Here is a 19,400-nt window from a genome sequence, read left to right as displayed (position 1 = left end):
TCAGATACCCACACACCATTAGTATGAAGACTTGGGTTACAAACATGTTTGAATGAAGTTTTGCTACAAAGTGGATAAATTAAGTAAAATAGCATTTAACTACTCGTAACATAGTTCCAGCCTGCTTCTTACAACCCCGCAGGGTACTCAGGGTTGGGTTTCTCCACAGCCTTTTTTTGGAAAGTAGCTTATTGCTGCCCTCTAGTGTTACGCTAAGGTTGGGACAACATGCATTACATACAGTAATAGGAAAACATGTAGGACTACTACAATATAGTGGAGACTACCTGACCTGGCCAGGAAAAACCTCTGCTCCCTATTTATAGCCTATAACTGGGGCCAAGAGTTTTTCCTAGTCAGGTCAGGAAAAATTTCAGAGCAAAACAAATTAACACTTCAACATACTGCAATTACAGAAATAACAGGCAAATCTTAATAATATAGTTATATATTTATTCATACATATTCATTTATAATCAGTTAATTGTAAAAAAAGAAAAAAAAGAAAAAGATTTACATTAATTTATATGAACTACAGTCATTGTGTAAAGTAAAAAAAAAAGTAAAGTAATCCCCAGGTGTCAAACTACCAAGAACACACTTTAGATCCACCATCTTGTTCACGCAGCCAGTCAGCCGTCCTTCCCAACCCCCTCCCCCACCCCCTCCAACACACAGTCTAGTCGTAGGGAATGAGTGGACATGAAAATGGACTGATCCAGAATTCAGTAATCTGTCATCTTCCATGTTAACTGCTGGAGAAAAAAAAATCAGAGGAATGAAGTGGTATAATTGCTTTGCATGTGTTTAGCCTTGACATTCTACAGGGTAGTTTATGAGATAACCCGGTATGGACATGTTCTCGTGTGTTTGTATATTGAATAAATTCTAACGGAACCGCTTGAGGCTGAATTTGCCTGTTGTCTGTGCTGTCAATAGTGTGTATGTGAAGGCACGCATGTCTACTCTGCATACCTTCGCTCTCAACTGAGTTCTGATTCAGAGGGGACCATGGCAGTGCAAATGGTCAGTGCGTACCGCGTGTGTGTGTGTGTGTCTCAGTGCGTCTGTGTATGACTAAGTGAGTACAAGTGGTGCCGGTGACTCAGCAACTATGTGTGAAGAGGGCAAACAGGTGTTATGGATCCTGGCCTCACCCTGACTTCCCCTCCAGTAACTCCAGACCGTACGGAGCAGTGGGAGCACAGTTGCATCCAGCCAGAGGGTGAGTAGTATCAGAGTACATTATGCATCTCTGCATATCCGGGCTCCTGGATGTTCTCTAATCCCCCATAAACCCGCATTCAAACAAAACAGATCAGACTGGATTAATCGCCGTTTGCATTATCCTCCTCCCACCCCCAACTGAGAAATCACAAAACAGAAAATAATCATCATTTAATGTTTTGCCTGTTAGTTGGTTTGAATCTTAGAAGGAAATATGTATTTTTAGAGAACATTATAACATTCCTACTGGGCGTACCAAATCTGTTTGTTTCTACAGTGGGCTGGGCTGCATCATGGTGTTAGGGGATCCCCAAATCAAGGCATAACAAGTAAAAGGGAAAGCACATCAGGAGAGGAATCTGTTTCTGCTACATCAGCACACAACCTAGGCCCTAACCCCCAAACCCACCCACCCCCCACGTTCCCAGACAACGCCTTCATGGCAACACATTCAATATGTTGTATAACATCCATTATACATACAAGCAACACCGGTTCATCCTCACCGACTCATCAACTTATTTTACAAATTGCACTGTCTCCAACCCCAAAGGCTACACTCTGGACATTAGGTAACTACACTCTGGACATTAGGTAACTACACTCTGGACATTAGGTAACTACACTCTGGACATTAGGTAACTACACTCTGGACATTAGGTAACTACACTCTGGACATTAGGTAACTACACTCTGGACATTAGGTAACTACACTCTGGACATTAGGTAACTACACTCTGGACATTAGGTAACAAGAACTCGTCATAGAACACAAACTGCATAAGACCAAAAACCAGGGACTGCAAGAGGGCTCAAACTTCACTGGGGAAAACACTGAACTCATGACTGAATGCAAAACAAAAAAACAGCCCCACCCCAAAACACACCAAACAGAAAAGAGAGGGGAGGGGTGAGAACGAGATGTAGAAGTCACCAACTTGAACAGAAAAAGGCTAAAAAAAGACTAAACTATAAAAAGAAAAACAGAACAGAGAATAGAAGAGGAGAGACAGAAAACAGAGAAGGCTAAAGTGTGGGAGAGGAGGAAGGATCCAGATGAAAGGCTTTGATACTCATGAACAGGGGTCAAAGTCTTTTGGTAAGGTGGTAGTCGTGGCGTTTTGGGACACATTTGTCAGCAGGCCAGTGTTGTGCACTCAGCTCACTCCAGGTCAAGATTCTAAACGACTTCCTTGTTTAGTGATCGCACCTATCCAATTCCAGCGGCCCCTTCTCTTCCCACGTCACTGGTCCCAAGCAGCAACAGGAGGGTGTTGCGCTGGTGGCAGGGTCAACTCCACTGTCACCCTCTCCCCTGCATGGCCTCATGGGAGTTGAAGGGGCATTACTGTCACTGACCAGATCCTGGTGCCCGCTAGCAACACTGGGCATCTCCTCCTACACATGTGTGGTTTGCCAGCTCGCATTCATCAAGAATGTTCATCACCAAGAGGGGAAAAAAAGACTAAAAGCAACAAAATGAAAATACAGATACTTTGTTTTCGGTTGGCTTTTTCTTTCCGTCCTTCTGGTCTGTCTGGCATCAAACTCACAGTGACGTCAATCTTTTTTATTTTATGTGTTTGGGTCTCTATTCAATATTTTTGTTGTTGTTAAGACTAGCTTGCAGGGGCCTGGTTTATTATGTCTCCAAACTCCAGAACCAGTGATGGTTCACTGTCCAAACTACTCTCCATAGCCCCGGAACATTCTCTCACACACATTCACAAAAACACACCTGTGTGTGTACAGTATGCGTTTGGCTTAACATAGTTCATAGTGCGAGACCCATTGACATAAATCTCTCCTTCACACCATGGTCTGTGGTGTGGTTTAGCTGGCTGCAACGCTGGATTTCCACAGTACTTACATATATTACATTTAGATTAAAAAAACTAGAATTGTTACATGCAACATTTGGCATCTTCTCAAGTCCCCACGTGTAAGTCTCAATTGGTGTCCTTTTTAGAAAAATATTTGCTTTTCTCTTTTTTATTTTTGTACAATGAAGCTTCTGACTGTAACAGAGAGAGGGGAAGGGGGAAGGTATTGAGCTGTGTGTGTGTGCGCATGTGTATGTGCAAGTGTGTGTAGTCATTTGGCAGTAAACTATTAGGTGAGTCATAGAGACTCTTTAAAAAGTGTCATCATTTTGCTGGATAAACTCAGCATACCCCCTAGCAGGCCTGCACTAAGCTGTAGCTACTTTGAGTCTAGAGAAGAACTACTACCCACTGTATTTACAATATGTTTGTGTGTGTGTGCGGGGGCTGTTTAATGGCTGTAGAAGACGCCAGGACTCTTAAATTAAACCCCTTTTCCACTGGCACTTAAAATTAGGGCCAAAATTGAGATTGTTCGAATGGAATGCTCAAATTCGAACCAGCACAGCCCAGTTTCACAACTGGTGCCAGCGCGTTTAGAATTCAGGCTGGTGACGCAGTAAATAAAATAAAATAATAATAATAAAAATAACCGCTGGATGGTGACAACGTTTAGCAGCTCATCTGGGTGTGTGCGCTGCTAGCTAGCACATGGACAAGCAGTACTGCAGTAGTCAGACATGACACGAATTACCACCACAGCTGGATCCATTCATTTTTGCATTACACAATAAACTTCTATGACAACAGTCAGCCCTAAAATGCTAGCTACCATTGTTAGCTAGCATATCAGAGTTAAAACAAGCTACTGTAGCTAGCAGGACTTTTAGCTGGCCAGTTCGTATTGAAAGCTAGCTAGCTACATCATATCAAACCTGTCGTATAAAAAAATATAATTAAATACATTTAAAAAACTCAAACCTGCCGTCTGGTTTGCTTGATTAGCTAGCTAGCTAATGGCGACGCTAACCGTTTAGCTAGTTAGCAAGCTAAATACATGGTTCTGAGTATGGCTAGCACTGACAGGAGTGTGGGTTAAAGTTAGTTACAGCATTGTGAGGGTGAATTGAAATTCTTCAACATCTTGCCAGTTAGCAACATTAGCGAAGCCAGCTGCAGTCACATATTGGCTACCTAGCAACATGACATAATTTATTCTATTTGGAGGCAGTGGAAACAATTTCAGCTAGCCACCAAGGCCAGCCCAACCTGGGTTGACTTCAAAGTGCCAATGGAAACGGATCTTTAGTAAAAATAAAAAGTTTGGTTTGGAGTGGGCAGTCTGGAACCAGAGGCTAACAAAGAGCTACTCACATTGAAGTGCAGTTATGTCTAGAGGTAGCTTGACAGTCGTTGAAAGATTCTGAGGGCATTTCTACCAAACCAATATCCTCATAGTAGCTCTAGCCATGTTTCTGGTTATCCTCCCAACACCCACAAACACACATTGGATGTGAGTTTCTTATCCAAACCCATCTTCCTGATCCTTCAGTAAAAGGTCATTGTAGTTCATAGGGAACCTTTTATTAAGTGAGCCCTAGCTTCATGTAGTCCATACAGTGTATTAGGAGCCTAATCTGTAAACAGCAGTGGTTCTATTATGTAATCCTCCCTGTAATGCTGGGTGGTCTTTAGAACATGGGCCTGGGGACAGCAGGGAATGTACTGACGCTCATCTGTGGTGATGTGTGTGTGTGTTTATTTGTGTGTTTGACAAAGGCTGTTGTGAGTGGGTTTGGTAATGTCGTTGGGAAGGTTCTTCCCAGACCCTGTGGTGGTTGGGCTCTCTCCCTCTCTCTGCAACGCCAATCGGGGGGGACACACCAGCATGTATACCTTGAGGCCGGATCGGACCAGGCCGAGCCAGGTTGGGTGGAGGGGCAGATGTTGGGCTGAGGGGGGTGGGGGCGCAGTCTTCACATCATAGCAGGATACAGCAGCGACAGAATCTCTGGCGACTCCCCCCGACTGAGGGGGGTGGGGTGACGGGAGCGAAATACGCGTGCACTTTGATGTTAGGTAGATGGGTCTGGAGAGAAGAGAAAGAGATAAAGACAAGTGTTGGTGTAAGAGTCTATACAAACGCATCTAAGAAACATTCATTCACCTACTGTAATCTTTGTGTCCGGGTGTCTGTGCACAACGCATAAGCAGCAATGTACGCTGTAGCACCAGTGCCTACCCTTAGTCTCTTGATGCCTGCGCGGGTGATCTGCTGGCAGTCGTAGAGCTCAATGCGGTCCAGGCTGTGGCAGGTCTTCAGGTGCTCCAGCGAGGCGTCCGTGATCAGGGGGCAGTTGTCCAGCTCGATCACCTCCAGCCGGTCGTGGGCACAGGGTCCGCTGCCCAGATGTCTGATGCCATCGTCAGTAATCAGCTCACAGTGAGACAGGCTCTGAGAGAGAGAGACCACAACAACAACAAAGGAACAGTTAAGAACAGCAATACTACGGTCACGGAACACACTGGGTTTCTTTTGTTATTAACACCACGAGACTGTGGATTATCTAAGAAACAAGTCCTTCCGACATGTATTTCATAGAATTTAAAGACATTGCTTAGATTGAACAAAGCATGAATGAGACAAGCTCCTAGGATAGAAGCCACACGCTAGTGCTCACCAGAACTTGCAGACGAGGGCAGTGGATGGACAACTGAATAAGTGTGCCGTCCGTGATCTGGGGAGAGACATAAACAAACGTATCCTTATGGTTGATGGTGCTACAGTGTATGTTAGTGTGTGTGGAAACGTGCGTGTTGCGCAGTCTAGCTCACCTGCACACACTCTTCCAGGTCCATCTTTTCCAGCTCATGACAATTCTGCCAGAAAAAAAACAACAAAAAAAAAACAGTAAGACAACACATGTACACTACCGTTCAAAAGTTTGGGGTCACTTAGAAATGTCCTTGTTTTTTGAAAGAAAAGCAAAAAAAAGTGTCCATTAAAATAACATCAAATTGATCAGAAATACAGTGTAGACATTGTTAATGTTGTAAACGACTATTGTAGCTGGAAATGGCTGATTTTTAATGGAATATCTACATAGGCCCATTATCAGCAACCATCACTCCTGTGTTCCAATGGCACGTTGTGTTAGCTAATCCAAGTTTATAATTTTAAAAGGCTAATTGATCATTAGAAAACCCTTTTGCAATTATGTTAGCACAGCTGAAAACTGTTGTTCTGATTAAAAAAGCAATACAACTGGCCTTCTTTAGACTAGTTGAGTATCTGCAGTGTCAGCATTTGTGGTTTCGATTACAAGCTCAAAATGGCCAGAAACAAAGAACTTCTGAAACTCGTCAGTCTATTCTTGTTCTGAGAAATGAAGGCTATTCCATGCGAGAAATTCTGACGCTCCAGATACTCAACTAGTCTAAAGGCCAGTTTTATTGCTTCTTTAATCAGTACAACAGTTTTCTGCTGTGCTAACATAACTGCAAAAGGGTTCTCTAATGATCAATTAGCCTTTTAAAATGATAAACTTGGATTAGCTAACACAACGTGCCATTGGAACACAGGAGTGATGTTTGCTGATAATGGGCCTCTGTACGCCTATGTAGATATTCCATTAAAAACCAGCCGTTTCCAGCTACAATAGTCATTTACAACATTAACTATGTCTACACTGTATTTCTGATCAATTTGATGTTATTTTAATGGACAAAAAATGTTTTGCTTTTATCAAAAACAAGGACATTTCTAAGTAACCTCAAACTTTTGAATGGTATTGTATGTCAGAGGTGTGTGTGTGTGACCTGTGTCAGTTTCCACACTCACCCTTGCTAGTGTAGTGAAGCCCACATCTGTGAGCTGAGAGCAGCGAGCCACCTCTAATATTCTGAAAGGAGACAGGACATACTGTTGTTATGGTCGGGGGAACTGCTATGTATTGACGTGTCTGAGGAAATACAAGGTGGGTTAACTTGGGCACTAACCAGAAAGGAGAGCGGGGTGTATTTGAGTCTTAATGTATGAAGGGTTGTATGGAGTTTCTTGTGGTATTTGGAGTGAACAGGGGTTAGAAGCAGGGATGGGTGGGGGGGTAGCGTGGATGTGGGTTGGATGAGGCGGGCTTGGTGGGGGACACCTGAGACCAGTGTGGAGGGGTTGGAGCAGGGGTCGGAGGTGAGGAGGTGGACTAGGAGCAGAGGGAGTACCAACCTGAGGCGCGGGCAGTTCAGTCCCAAGGCGTGGAGGATGGCGTCTGTGATGTTGGCACAACCTGAGACACACAGCGACTGCAGATGGTGACAGCCCCGGCATATAGTAATGAGACCTTCATCTGTGATCTGCTGCTCAGAAGGAAGCAGGCACGGGGGTCACTAGCAGAACTTCCACGGCATCAAACAGCTATAACGCCATTAACAAAATGAACATAATATTACCATAACTAATGCCGTAGGCTATGAATATCCACCTCGGAACGGGGAATGAGAATCATATCTTGTTTTTTGTGATATATTTTCATCTCTTTTCCCTCTATAGTTCTGATCTTGCAAGATTGCAGAAAGTTGCGAGGGGGAGCCACACAAAGAAAGCACAGGTGTAAAAAGAGAGAGAGGTCAGAGGATGAAAAAGAGGCGATTCTGGCAAAAGATGAGGAAGCTGCTGAAAGATGGGAGACATTGAGAAGGAGACAAGGAAGGAAAGAGGGAGGGAGGGAGGGAGAAAGAGGCATTTGGGGTGTAGACATAACAGGAAGGCAATTTGGAGACACAGATAAAGAGGATGCCAGAGAAACAAATGTGTTGTCTGGGTGGATTTCACACGCTATTGGTTATGTAGGTTACATGGCAGGGCAGGCCTCAGTCCACACCAGTCCCTCTACTGCAGGGCAGGATGCAGACTGACTGAGCAGCCTTGTACACAAGAAACTCCCCTCAGTCCACCAAAAAAATAAAAACAGCAGAGGAGAGGCAGGACATGACTCATTTACCTTCCATATGGATGGCCACAACAGCTATTAGAGATTCATCATTTCTCAATGACAAACCTAATCAGGAGTTACAATCTCCCAACCCATCACAACAAAGCATTCAGCCCCAAACATGATGGGTGCTGAAATATCAAGCGAGACACTTTATTTTGGATCTGTGAGACCAGCAGGTTTTGCCGTTATGTGACCTAAACACTGAAAGAGGTGCTTGCTTACCGAACACGTCTGTAAGTTGAGAGTGACCAGCTCTGGACAGTGTGCACCAATGTGCTTCAGTGCTTCATCCTCCAACTAGTTAATTGGTGGAGATGGAAAGAAGCGAGAGAGAGAGAGCGAGAGAGGTGTCATTTGAAATCCCATTAGCAGTGCCCCAAGGTAACCCCACCAATGAGCTAGCTAGCTAACCCCCTTCTGCAACTAAATATCCTACCTGCTGTTTGGATCTAACATCCCCATCACACTGTTTGCAATAGAAACCTTAGCCCTGGTCTCATATCTAGACTAGCTAAGCCCCTCTCCCCTCAGTCAGCCCTTCAGTCTACCTATATCTTAACGCCTCATCCTCCTGGCTACAATACTAATCATACGCGATCCGTTTGTTCATTTCACCTCCAAGGGTGTCTGACTACCTCTCACATATCCAGTCTGTTCTTCCGTTCATGCACCTTGCTTAGACTGAGATAGCGACCTTATGCTTTTTAAAAATGGTCCCATCTCTAGCTGACCCTTTTGTTGCCTTGCCCTGGCCCTACCTGTGTGCAGCCCTTGAGGAAAAGGCCTTTGAGTCCGGGACAGCATCGTACCAAGGCCTGGATGCCATCCTTAGTCACCTGGTCACACCACGAGATGTTAAGCTGCTCTAACAGAGGACAGCCCTCACTGCAGGGGAAGAAATGGGTCAGACCACGAGACAGATATTAGATAAAAAGCAGGCAAAACAACAACGTGTCCTATATTTATGCACATCCCCTGAATTACCTGTTCACCCTACACTTGTACAACAAATGCAACCATCTGCTCCTGCTGAGGAGACTCCCCGGTGTGTGTGTGAGTATTGTCAGAGTCCCGGAAAAACCTTGCATCTCAAAAAAGTCCCAGGATATTTTGAATGGCTTATATTAGTCCTAGAGTCAGCAAACTGTCACGGAGCATGAAGAGGGATGACTACGATCAAATCACCAAAAGGTGAGTGACAAGGTTTTTCCAGGAATGCTGACAGTATGAGTGGGAGAAAGAGAGACCCCTCACCTGAGTGCTTTGAGTGACAGGTTGGTGATTGAGGTACAGGAGGCGAGGTCCAAGTGTTTGAGCTTGGGACAGAACTTACTGAGGCTATTACATGTGCTGCATGGGAGAGAAAGAGACAAGAGGCTTACATGTATAATAATATAACACTTTAGTACATTAGCAAAACATAATTATACTAGACAAAACAAAATAAGGCATAAATGTCTGTAAATACCTATCAGTAATCTTGGTGCAGCCATTCAAACTAAGCAGCTCAATATTCCTGCAGTTCTGGGAGAAGGTTCTGTTGAAAAACAAACAGGAACAGACATATTTGCACTGGAGTGTGTGTACTTGCCCTCCAGCTCCCACATAAATCTCCTCCCCTCACCCTCCTCAGTGCCAAGAGTGCCCAGTCTAGGCCAGATTCCCAGTCAGTCCTCACCTCAGAGCGCTGTCCCCCACCCCCAGACAGCCCCTCAGACTCAACTTCCTCAGGAATCCCCCACATCGTTTCGAGATGTTCTCCACCACTCGCCCCTGCAACACACGGACACAAACCTCTCATAAAACATAGATTCATCCCCAGATCATCTTCACTTTCACATACATGCAAGAATACATGTAGCAGGAGCATAGGGCAGGAGTCTGCCTGTTCAGGCAAAACTCAACCATCTTTGTAAACACTGACTGCTTAACTTGAACCAATTTCACAGAGCCTGTTGAGTGTCTGTCTTAATATTGCACTCAAGTCTGGCAGACATGATCATACTTGACCTGGCGTTCAGGTCATTCATTCATCGTTGATTATGGCAATGTACTAAACTGGTCACGTGTGAATACATCAGTCATACCCTTCAAATGCCTTTAACATGGTCATCTGGGGTCATCCATACAGTGACAAGGTCAATAGAGTGACATACAGTACATGGCATTGATTGTGGTGAACGCACAACATCAATAGTAGTCAATTCAAACTTTCCTTTGGTAGACAACCAACTGCTAAGGTCCTGAATTCAATCTTCGATAATCACGGTATGTGGGTTTAAAGTCAATGTTGTTTGTGTTTATAAGGTCAAAGCCATGAATGTCCACTTTGTTTCCATAAAAGACAGCAAGACAGACAAAGACAATTGATAAATCAATGGCAGGTGAGGAGGAGATGGAGAGGATAGGAGAGAGAAGAGGTGAGGAAAAAGAAGGTTTATGCGAGACTTCCTGACCTCAATATCTCTCTGAAAGTCGAAAAGGTCAATCCTCTGCCAATTACTGCCGTCCAGGGCGAGCACATTCCACGACTGAGGGAGAGAGGGGCACAAGGTCAACTTCACTGGTTTCACTATTCTGTCCAACACACAATTACATACACTCTCACACTGAACCAAACACACACTTCAGAAACACAAACTCACCCGTGAGACCTGGGCACAGCGACAGAGTGTCACCACATCCAGAAAGGAGAAGATTCTGGAACACAGACAGGGATGGTTCAGAACCCCTGGTACCCAGAATCAGAACCAGAGCCCTCTATGTATACAAGGCTCTACCAAGAATCCCGGTTCTACCCTTTAATTACATAGAACTCTGCTACGTATGCCACTTTATGTTTGATGAGCATATGACACTTGATTGTGTTCTTGTGTGGGTGAATTTATGTTAACTCTAGTATGGTTATTGTGTTTGAAGGCTATATAAATGTTTACTTTTGCAGAGAGAGATTGTGTGGTGGGGCATTACACACACACACACACACACACACAACGTTAAAAACACCTCTTTCCATGACAGACTGACCATGTGAATCCAGGTGAAAGATATGATCCCTCATTTGTCACTCGTTAAATCCACTTCAAATCAGTGTAGATGAAGTGGAGGAGACAGGTTAAAGAATGATTTTTAATCCTTGAGACAATTGAGAATAGAATGTGTGCCATTCAGAGGGTGTATGGGCAAGACAAAAAAGGTGCCTTTGAACGGAGTATGGCAGTAGGTGCCAGGAGCACCGGTTTGTGTCGAGATCTGCAACGCTGCTGGGTTTTTCACAGTCAACAGTTTGTGTGTATCAACAATGGTCCACCACCCAAAGGACATCCAACCAACTTGACAACAGTGGGAAGCACTGTGTATGTACCTATGTACCTATGTATGTATGTATGTATGTATGTATGCAATAATTCCAATAGCCTAACTGATCTTTCTGGTTCCTCCCAGCAATTGTTTAAGTGCATACACACGTACATACATACACACACAGTATTCAGAAAGTATTGATAAATTGTGTAGATGAAAAGATATTCAGAATTTTACAAATTAACTGAAGGTATTTGTATTGGTTACACACACCAAAAGTTTGGACACACCTACTCATTCAAAGTTGACTAATTTTACTATTTTCTACATTGTAGAATAGTGAAGACATCAAAACTATGAAATAACACATGGAATCATGTAATAACCAACACATTTGTATTCCATAGCCAATAGCCACCCTTTGCCTTGACAACTTTGCACACTCTTGGCATTCTCTCAATCAGCTTCACCTGGAATGCTTTTCCAACGGTCTTGAAGGAGTGGTTACTTTGAAGAATCTCAAATATAAAATATATTTAGATTTGTTTTAACACATGTTTGGATACTACATGATTCCATATGTGTTATTTCAACGTTTTGATGTCTTCACAATTATTCTACAATGTAGAAAATAGTAAAAATAAAGAAAAACCCTGGAATGAGTAGGTGTGTCCAAACTTTTGACTGGTACTGTATGTATGTATGTAGTGTACCAGTACCTTCAGAAAGTATTCATACCCCTTGACTTTTTCCACATTGTTGTGTTTCAGAGAGAATTCAACATTTATTAAATTATCTCATTTACATAAGTATTCACACCCTTAAGTCAATACTTTGTAGAAGCACCTTTTACAGCAATTGCAGCTGTGAATCTTCAGGTCTTGCCATAGATTTTCAAGTAGATTTAAGTCAAACTGTCTTTTTGGTAAGCAACTCTAGTGTAGATTTGGCCTTGTGTTTTAGGTTATTGTCCTGCAGAAAGGTGAGTTCATCTAGGATTTTGCCTGTGCGTAACTCCATTCCGTTAATTTTTTATTCTGAGAAACTCCCCAGACCTTAACGATTACAAGCATACCCATAACATGATGCAGTCACCACTATGCTTGAAAATATGTAAAGTGGTACTCAGTAACATATTGACCCCAAAAATAGCACTTTGTATTCTGGACAAAAAGTGAATTGATTTGCCACATTTTTTGCATTATTACTTTAGTGCCTTGTTGCAAACATGATGCATGTTTTCAAATATTTGTATTCTGTAGAGGCTTTCTTTTCACTATAAAATAGGTTAGTAACTACAATGCTGTTGATCCATCCGCAGTTCCCCTATCACAGCCATTAAACCCTGTAACTGTTTTAAAGTCACCACCGGCCTCATGGTGAAATTCCTGAGCAGTTTCCTTCCTCTCTTGCAACTGAGTTAGGAAGGTCACCTGTATCTTTGTAGTGACTGGGTGAATTGATACAACATCCAAAGTGTAATTAATAACTTCACCATTCTCAAAGGGATATTCAATGCCTGCTTTTTAAAATTCTTTACCCATCTACCAATAGGTAGCCTTCTTTGCAAGGCATTGGAAAACCTCTCTGGTATTTGTGGTTGAATTTGTGTTTGAAATTCACTGCTCGACTGAGGGACCTTACAGATAATTGTATGTGTGGGGTACAGAGATGAGGTAGTCATTCAAAAATCATGTTAAAAACTATTATTGCACACAGAGTCCATGCAACGTGTCACTCGTTAAGACATTTTTACTACTGAACTTATTATTGGGTATTGTGTGTAGGCCAGTGACAAAAAACATCTAAATGTTACCCATTTTTAAATTCAGGTTGTAACACAAAATGTGGAAGAAGTCAAGGAGTGTGAATACTGCCTATGCCCTTCGAGAATAGGTATGCATGTGTGATGGATTCATATGTAACACATTACACTCTGCAGCCCAGTGTGATGTAGGGTGAGTATGTTGCAATTGGCCTCGGCAAGCCTGCCCGTAACCCAAAAGCCCTAGTAAATCAGAGCTCAGTCTGTGGCCCCTGCACCTTCAGCACACCCCCAACCGTCAGCACCTCTATCCCAGACCGTTCTGCTGGTGAGACCCAGGCTTGAGTTATGGCCTCCATTTTCTGTTTGCTCTGGGGCTTTACTTTTTTTTGCTTAATCGATTAGAATGTTTTATAGCCCAGACCATCTGTGTTTAATTAGTTTTAGCATTGGGGGGGGGAGGGGAAATTGGGGCAAGTGGGATGGGGCGCATGAGGGAGTGTGGCAGATGGCCGGTGATGTTGACCAAACCACTAGAATCCCCGGTATAGTGACCCTTCGTTTCTAAGGTGGCTCATGGCTCAAGTGTCACGATGTAACCTCGCTAATTGTCAGTGGCTGTGTTGTGTGGAGCAGGTGGACCAGAGTGTAAACGGCTGTGTTTTGGGCAGGTTAAGATGTTTGATGGTGTTGAGCATGTGGCATGCCATATTCTGTGTGTGCATACAGCCCAGTCATTGGAAAGCCCTCGCTCACCGTAGCAACAGCTCCTTGGGCAGCTTCTTATTGATGACGGCCTCATCGCTGTTTGAGAACATCTGTGAGGAAGAGATGAAGAAGAGCGTGTTAACTTCCTCTGGCTCCATCGCTCACAGCAGGACTGGCCTAGACTTCCTCTATTCTCTCTGCCCCACCCCAAGGAAAGCTCCAGCATATAACCAATGATAAACAATCACCGTCATCAGTAGAGATAGGTTCAATGTCAAAGCTTGACGGGAGAAAGGGGGTGGTACAGCGAGTGCGATGAAGAGAGATTGAGAGGAAGGGAGACATTTTCTGTCTCCTAATCAAACAGTGACTACAAAAGAGGTGTTTTAACACACCCACAAACAGAATTATGATCCATGAGATATTCAGTCCCTTGATACTGTTTTCCATGACATCATCTTTCAGTGTATCCTACTCTAGTTTGCAGAGTTCCCATATTTAGGAGCAAACCTACATTTGTCCAAGTATGAAGCACTTAATGGGTAAGTCAATTGCATTCATCTTTGATTCCTGGGGCCACTCATACAACAAAATGTTGTATGACTAAGGCTGCATTTACACAGGCAGCCCAATTCTGATATTTTTTTTCTCTCACTCATTTGTCTTTCGACCAATCAGATCAGCTCTGAAAAAGATATGTGAAAAGATCTGATGTGATTGGTCAAAACACCAATTAGTGGAACAAATATCTTAGTTGGCCTGTCTGTGTAAGTGCAGCCTAAGTCGCATTGGATAACTTTGGTCAGCTAAATGGCATATATTATTATTTATTTTTTTATGGAGGAGTATTGTAGTCAGAATAGGACCTGTCAAATGCAGTAATGCTGAACCATGTTGGTGGTCCATGTAATGACAAAGATATCAAGCATAAACAGGAATATACTTTGTAGAGACTTGAGCAACTTTGTGACAAAGTCAACATGAGTCTGCTGTTAGTCTGACCTCCAATATATGTATATTTTGAAGGTGAATCTATGATTTTTTTTCTGTTAACTTACAATACAAATTCAGTGGACGCACTGGGTCAATAGTACATTAAGCCTGTCCTACAATCAATCAATCAATCAAATCAACCAAAATTCTGTCACCAAACTTTGCATCTGCACATTTCTTCCTGTAAATGTGTTATTGTAAATTGTTCAGTGTAAATTGTTTTCAAAAGTATTCATTCATTGTGCATAGACTTGTATGGTTTGTTAAACTTTGAAATCAATGGTTTTTGTTGGGCTTACCAATTAAGTGAAAAACCTGAGTCAACGCAATTCCGTTTCCGTGGAACTGCCCTTATGGTTTGAGCATGTTGTCACATATTATTACAAAGTACCTTTTCTTGAATGGTGAGAAATACTGTTCCATGTGATATATCCTATTGTACTGTGTATTCAGAAAGTATTTAGACCCCTTGACTTCCTCCACATTTTGTTATGTTACAGCCTTATTCTAAAATTGATTAAACTGCCCCCCCCACCCCCCTCAATCTCCATACAATACCCCATGACAAAGCAAAACGTTTTCAGATACTTTACTCATTACTTTGTTGAAGCATCTTTGGCAGCGATTACAGTCTTGAGTCTTCTTGGGTATGACGCTACAAACTTGGCACACCTGTATTTGGGGAGTTTCTCCCATCCTTCTCTGCATATCCTCTCAAGCTACGTCAGGTTCGATGGGGAGCGTCGCTGCACAGCTATTTTTAGATCTCTCCAGAGATGTTCGATTGGGTTAAAGTGCGGGCTCTGACTGGGCCACTCAAGAACATTCAGAGACTTGTCTCGAAGTCACTCCTGCGTTGTGTTGGCTGTGAACTTATGGTAGTTGTCCTGTTGGAAGGTGAACCTTTGCCCCAGTCTGAGGTCCTGAGGGCTCTGGAGCAGGTTTTCATCAAGGATCTCTCTGTACTTCACATCACTCATCTTTCCCTCAATCCTGACTAGTCTCACAGTCCCTGCCTCTGAAAAACATCCCCAAAGTATGATGCTGCCCCCACCTTGCTTCACCATAGGGATGGTGCCAGGTTTCCTCCAGACATGACACTTGGCATTCAGGCCAAAGAGTTCAATCTTGGTTTCATCAGACCAGATAATCTTGTTCCTCATGGTCAGAGTCATTTAGGTCCCTTTTGGCAAACTCCAAGCGGGCTGTCATGTGCCTTTTACTGAGGAGTGGCTTATGTCTGGCCACTCTACCATAAAGGCCTGATTGGTGGAGTGCTGCAGAGATGGTTGTCCTTCTGGAAGGTTCTCCCATCTCCACAGACAAACAATTCCGGAGCTCTGTCAGAGTGACCATTGGGTTCTTGGTCAACTCCCTGACCAATGCCCTTCTCCCCGGATTGCTCAGTTTGGCCGGGCAGCCAGCCCTAGGAAGAGTCTTGGTGGTTCCAAACTTCTTTCATTTAAGAATGATGGAGACCACTGTGTTCTTGGGGACCTTCAACGCTGCAGAAATGCTTTGGTACCCTTCCCCAGATCTGTGCCTTGACACAATCCTGTCTCAGAGCTCTACGAACAATTCCTTCTAACTCTTGGCTTGGTTTATGCTCTGACATGCACTGTCAACTATGGGACCTTATATAGACAGGTGTGTTGACTTTCCAAATCATGTCCAATCAATTGAATTTAGTACAGGTGGACTCCAATCAAGTTATAGAAACATCTCAAGGATGATCAATGGAAACAAGATGCACCTGAGCGCAATTTCGAGTCTCATAGCAAAGGGTCTGAATACTTGTGTAAATAAGGTTTCTGTTTTTGCTTTTTTATACATTTGCAAAAAATTCTAAAATCCGGTTTTCACTTTGTCATTATGGGGTATTGTGTGTAGGTTGGTGAGGAGATATATATATAAAATCCATTTTAGAATAAGGCTGTAACGTAACAAAATGTGGAAAAAGTCAATGGGTCTGAACACTTTCGGAATGCACTGTATATCGAATGGTTTGAAATAAGGCTAAATCATGTTTGAATCTCCAATCATACTCATACTATTTAGGACGTTTTTAAATAACTTGGATCCTTTCCCAGCATGATAGATTAAAAGTTAAATGTACAAATTGTTCACTTTCCTCTACTATTTGAATATGAAATCATATCAAGAATATCTCTAGATATGAATGACTTTCTAGAATTCTCTTATAATATTTTTGTCTCTGGTCTATGAAAAACTGTTTGAAATGCTCAAGACTAATGGAATATATGTGTTGCCTTGCCTTGGTTAAAGTACATGAGCTGAGCTCACTGACTGATTCACTCTAAGAATTGCTGAAGAAAACACACCTTATCCCTTTGGAAACGAAATACGCACAAGGCAAGATAGTTTATCTCTCTAACTGTAGCGTTTCAATCAACAACACTAGGCCACTTGACAATAGGCAATATGTTGATGCATTAAAAAACAGGGGCGTGACTAAGAATAGGCCTGCCTATAAATGCAACACAATTTCAATTCTACTGTCCAAACCGTTTAAGTCCATTGTTATTGGCTAGTAAACTACAGCTCACGTATCTGCCGCAGATGTCAGCTTGTCAGGCCAGAAGGTACGGCCTGAATCTTCTGAGTCGTCAGCTGTTGCACTGTTAAAAATAAATAAAACCACACAAATCCCACGCCGCCTAGATGAGGATTAAACAACAGAGTGCTCAGGGTAGTCAGGCCAATGTCACGGCGTGAACACACACGGACGGCATTTGTTCATGAGACTGTATTTATCCAAAGCCATATTTCACATTTGGTGCATTCTTTATCGCTGCGTATAAAGCGACGAAAACTTTGCCACAACGTTGAATAACGATCGCTTGCATAAAAAAAACATCGGGCTTCTGTCAACGTAAACATCTATAGGGAAATCATAGCCTGTATGATTTGAAAAACAGTTATATATTGTTGCATTTGCTGTTGATATTCGGTGTGGTGGTGGACAAGCCGAGTCGTGGCCGAGCGAATGGCCCATCTGTAGCAGAATCAACCCGCAGCGGCCATGAGTCTACACAACAGAACCCTAGCTGATCAAAGACAACATTCCAATTCTCCAACTCTGTGAAATAACTCAGTCACACAGTAGGATGAAGTAGGCCCGAATATTAGCACATTTTATGTTTATAAAACGATGGGAAATATAGGGCTTCGTATCAGTGTGAAGCCTAAAAGTCTGTATTTGTGCCATTGTCTTTGTTTTGACGGCACAAAGAGAAAGCTCGGATAGGCTCCACAATTTTTTTTAATCAGCCCGGAAACCTATGAATGCTTTATAAACACAAAATGTGAAACTATAACCCCATTTAATAATTGTACATTCTGGTAGGCTATTGAAGAAATATTGTCGATACTTGAAAACAACATGTTTGCCCTAATCCAAACACTGACTGCGGAAGCTGCATCGGTGCGCAACCATGGACGCAGTTTAACAAACACCATAACACCAATCAAAAATAATTGTCATCTATCAATCTCCTATATTATAAACTCACCTCAAACCGGCTCCGCGAAACACCATTAACCTCCTTCCCCATCTCGGACGGTGGTTTACCCGACTCGATCAGGGGGATAAGTAATTCGGTGTTAAAATTGCAGTAACGTGTAGATATCGGCGCTCGTCTTGCAAACCCCAGTCCAAAGCTACCATGCTACCGTTGTTTCGGCAGCTGCGACGGCGGATTTCATAGTTTTTTTCGGTTTGTAACACAATTACAATAGCCTACCTCTCGACAACTGCCCCAGCCAACAGCCCGAACTCTTATATCTCCACACTAGTTCGCCCTCCCCTCCACCGTCCCCCCTTTATATGTGAACACTGCTTTTAGCATTAGCCTTCTTTATTATGGACACAAATAATTACATTTAGTAATAACCCTGGACGAAGTATAGCCTACATGCATTTTTCATCAGGGCAATATTCTGCCATTATTTAGAATTCTATAGAATTAGGCCAAGCCTATTTCTCCCTTTAGCCTAGGCCCTGCCTACATCATTGGGCTATGGGATATCAAAACATTAACCTTAAATAGTGTGATATAAAGGAGGACACTACGCAAGAGCACTTTATTGGTAGTCCTACTGTATATGCTATTGTGCTGTCCAGTTGTCATTGGAGCCATGTGAGGCCTAGTTTTGGACAGGAGCATAACCTACCTGCGATTTGTTTTGTACAGTTTTTTGTGTTGTCTTTCATGCAGGATAAAGGGCATAATTAGTTTGCATAAATAAAGATTACATACATAATAACATCGCCTTGTGCATATACCTACTTTGTGTGTATACACATAAATGGTCATAATAATGTAGGCATATCTTTATTAAAAAATAATGCACTGTGGTGTCCATTATTTCCCATTATAAAACATGCATATATATATATATATATATATATATATATATATATATATATATATATATATATATATATATATATATAATAGCCCTTAGCCATTGACAAAACAATGGACAACATTCTGAAACTGCCAATCTGATGATCGAATGGATACATTGTAACTTTGTTGTTGCTGTTTGGGGAAAGAGCACTTC

At 42.6% G+C, this 19,400-nt stretch overlaps 1 protein-coding gene across 2 annotated transcripts; it reads right to left on the bottom strand.

Moving 5' to 3' along the window:
- Positions 1-432: 432 nt before the first annotated feature.
- On the bottom strand, positions 433-18,799 carry LOC106601006 (F-box/LRR-repeat protein 20). 2 transcript variants are annotated; one of them, XR_014391931.1, is made up of 16 exons: positions 18,347-18,799; positions 13,869-13,930; positions 10,690-10,744; positions 10,501-10,575; positions 9,723-9,817; positions 9,513-9,581; positions 9,299-9,394; positions 8,803-8,929; positions 8,267-8,341; positions 7,276-7,406; positions 6,892-6,952; positions 5,886-5,930; positions 5,732-5,788; positions 5,293-5,505; positions 1,158-5,139; positions 433-755 (listed from the first exon to the last, which is right to left on the bottom strand). XR_014391931.1 is itself a non-coding variant. In XM_014192845.3 (15 exons), the coding sequence occupies exons 1-15, from the start codon at positions 18,386-18,388 to the stop codon at positions 5,032-5,034; spliced, it is 1,311 nt and encodes a 436-aa protein (XP_014048320.1). In that variant the 5' UTR covers positions 18,389-18,799; the 3' UTR covers positions 433-5,031. The 2 variants fall into 2 exon arrangements, 1 of the variants encoding a protein (XP_014048320.1); XM_014192845.3 differs by having other exon boundaries at positions 433-5,139.
- Positions 18,800-19,400: the final 601 nt, after the last annotated feature.

This window comes from Salmo salar, chromosome 03 (assembly GCF_965601325.2).
Source record: "Salmo salar chromosome 03, fSalSal1, whole genome shotgun sequence".
In the NCBI taxonomy this organism is placed as follows: Eukaryota; Metazoa; Chordata; class Actinopteri; order Salmoniformes; family Salmonidae; genus Salmo; species Salmo salar.
The sequence above is the reverse complement of the archived record's forward strand: the minus strand, read 5'-3'. Positions and strand labels throughout refer to the sequence as shown.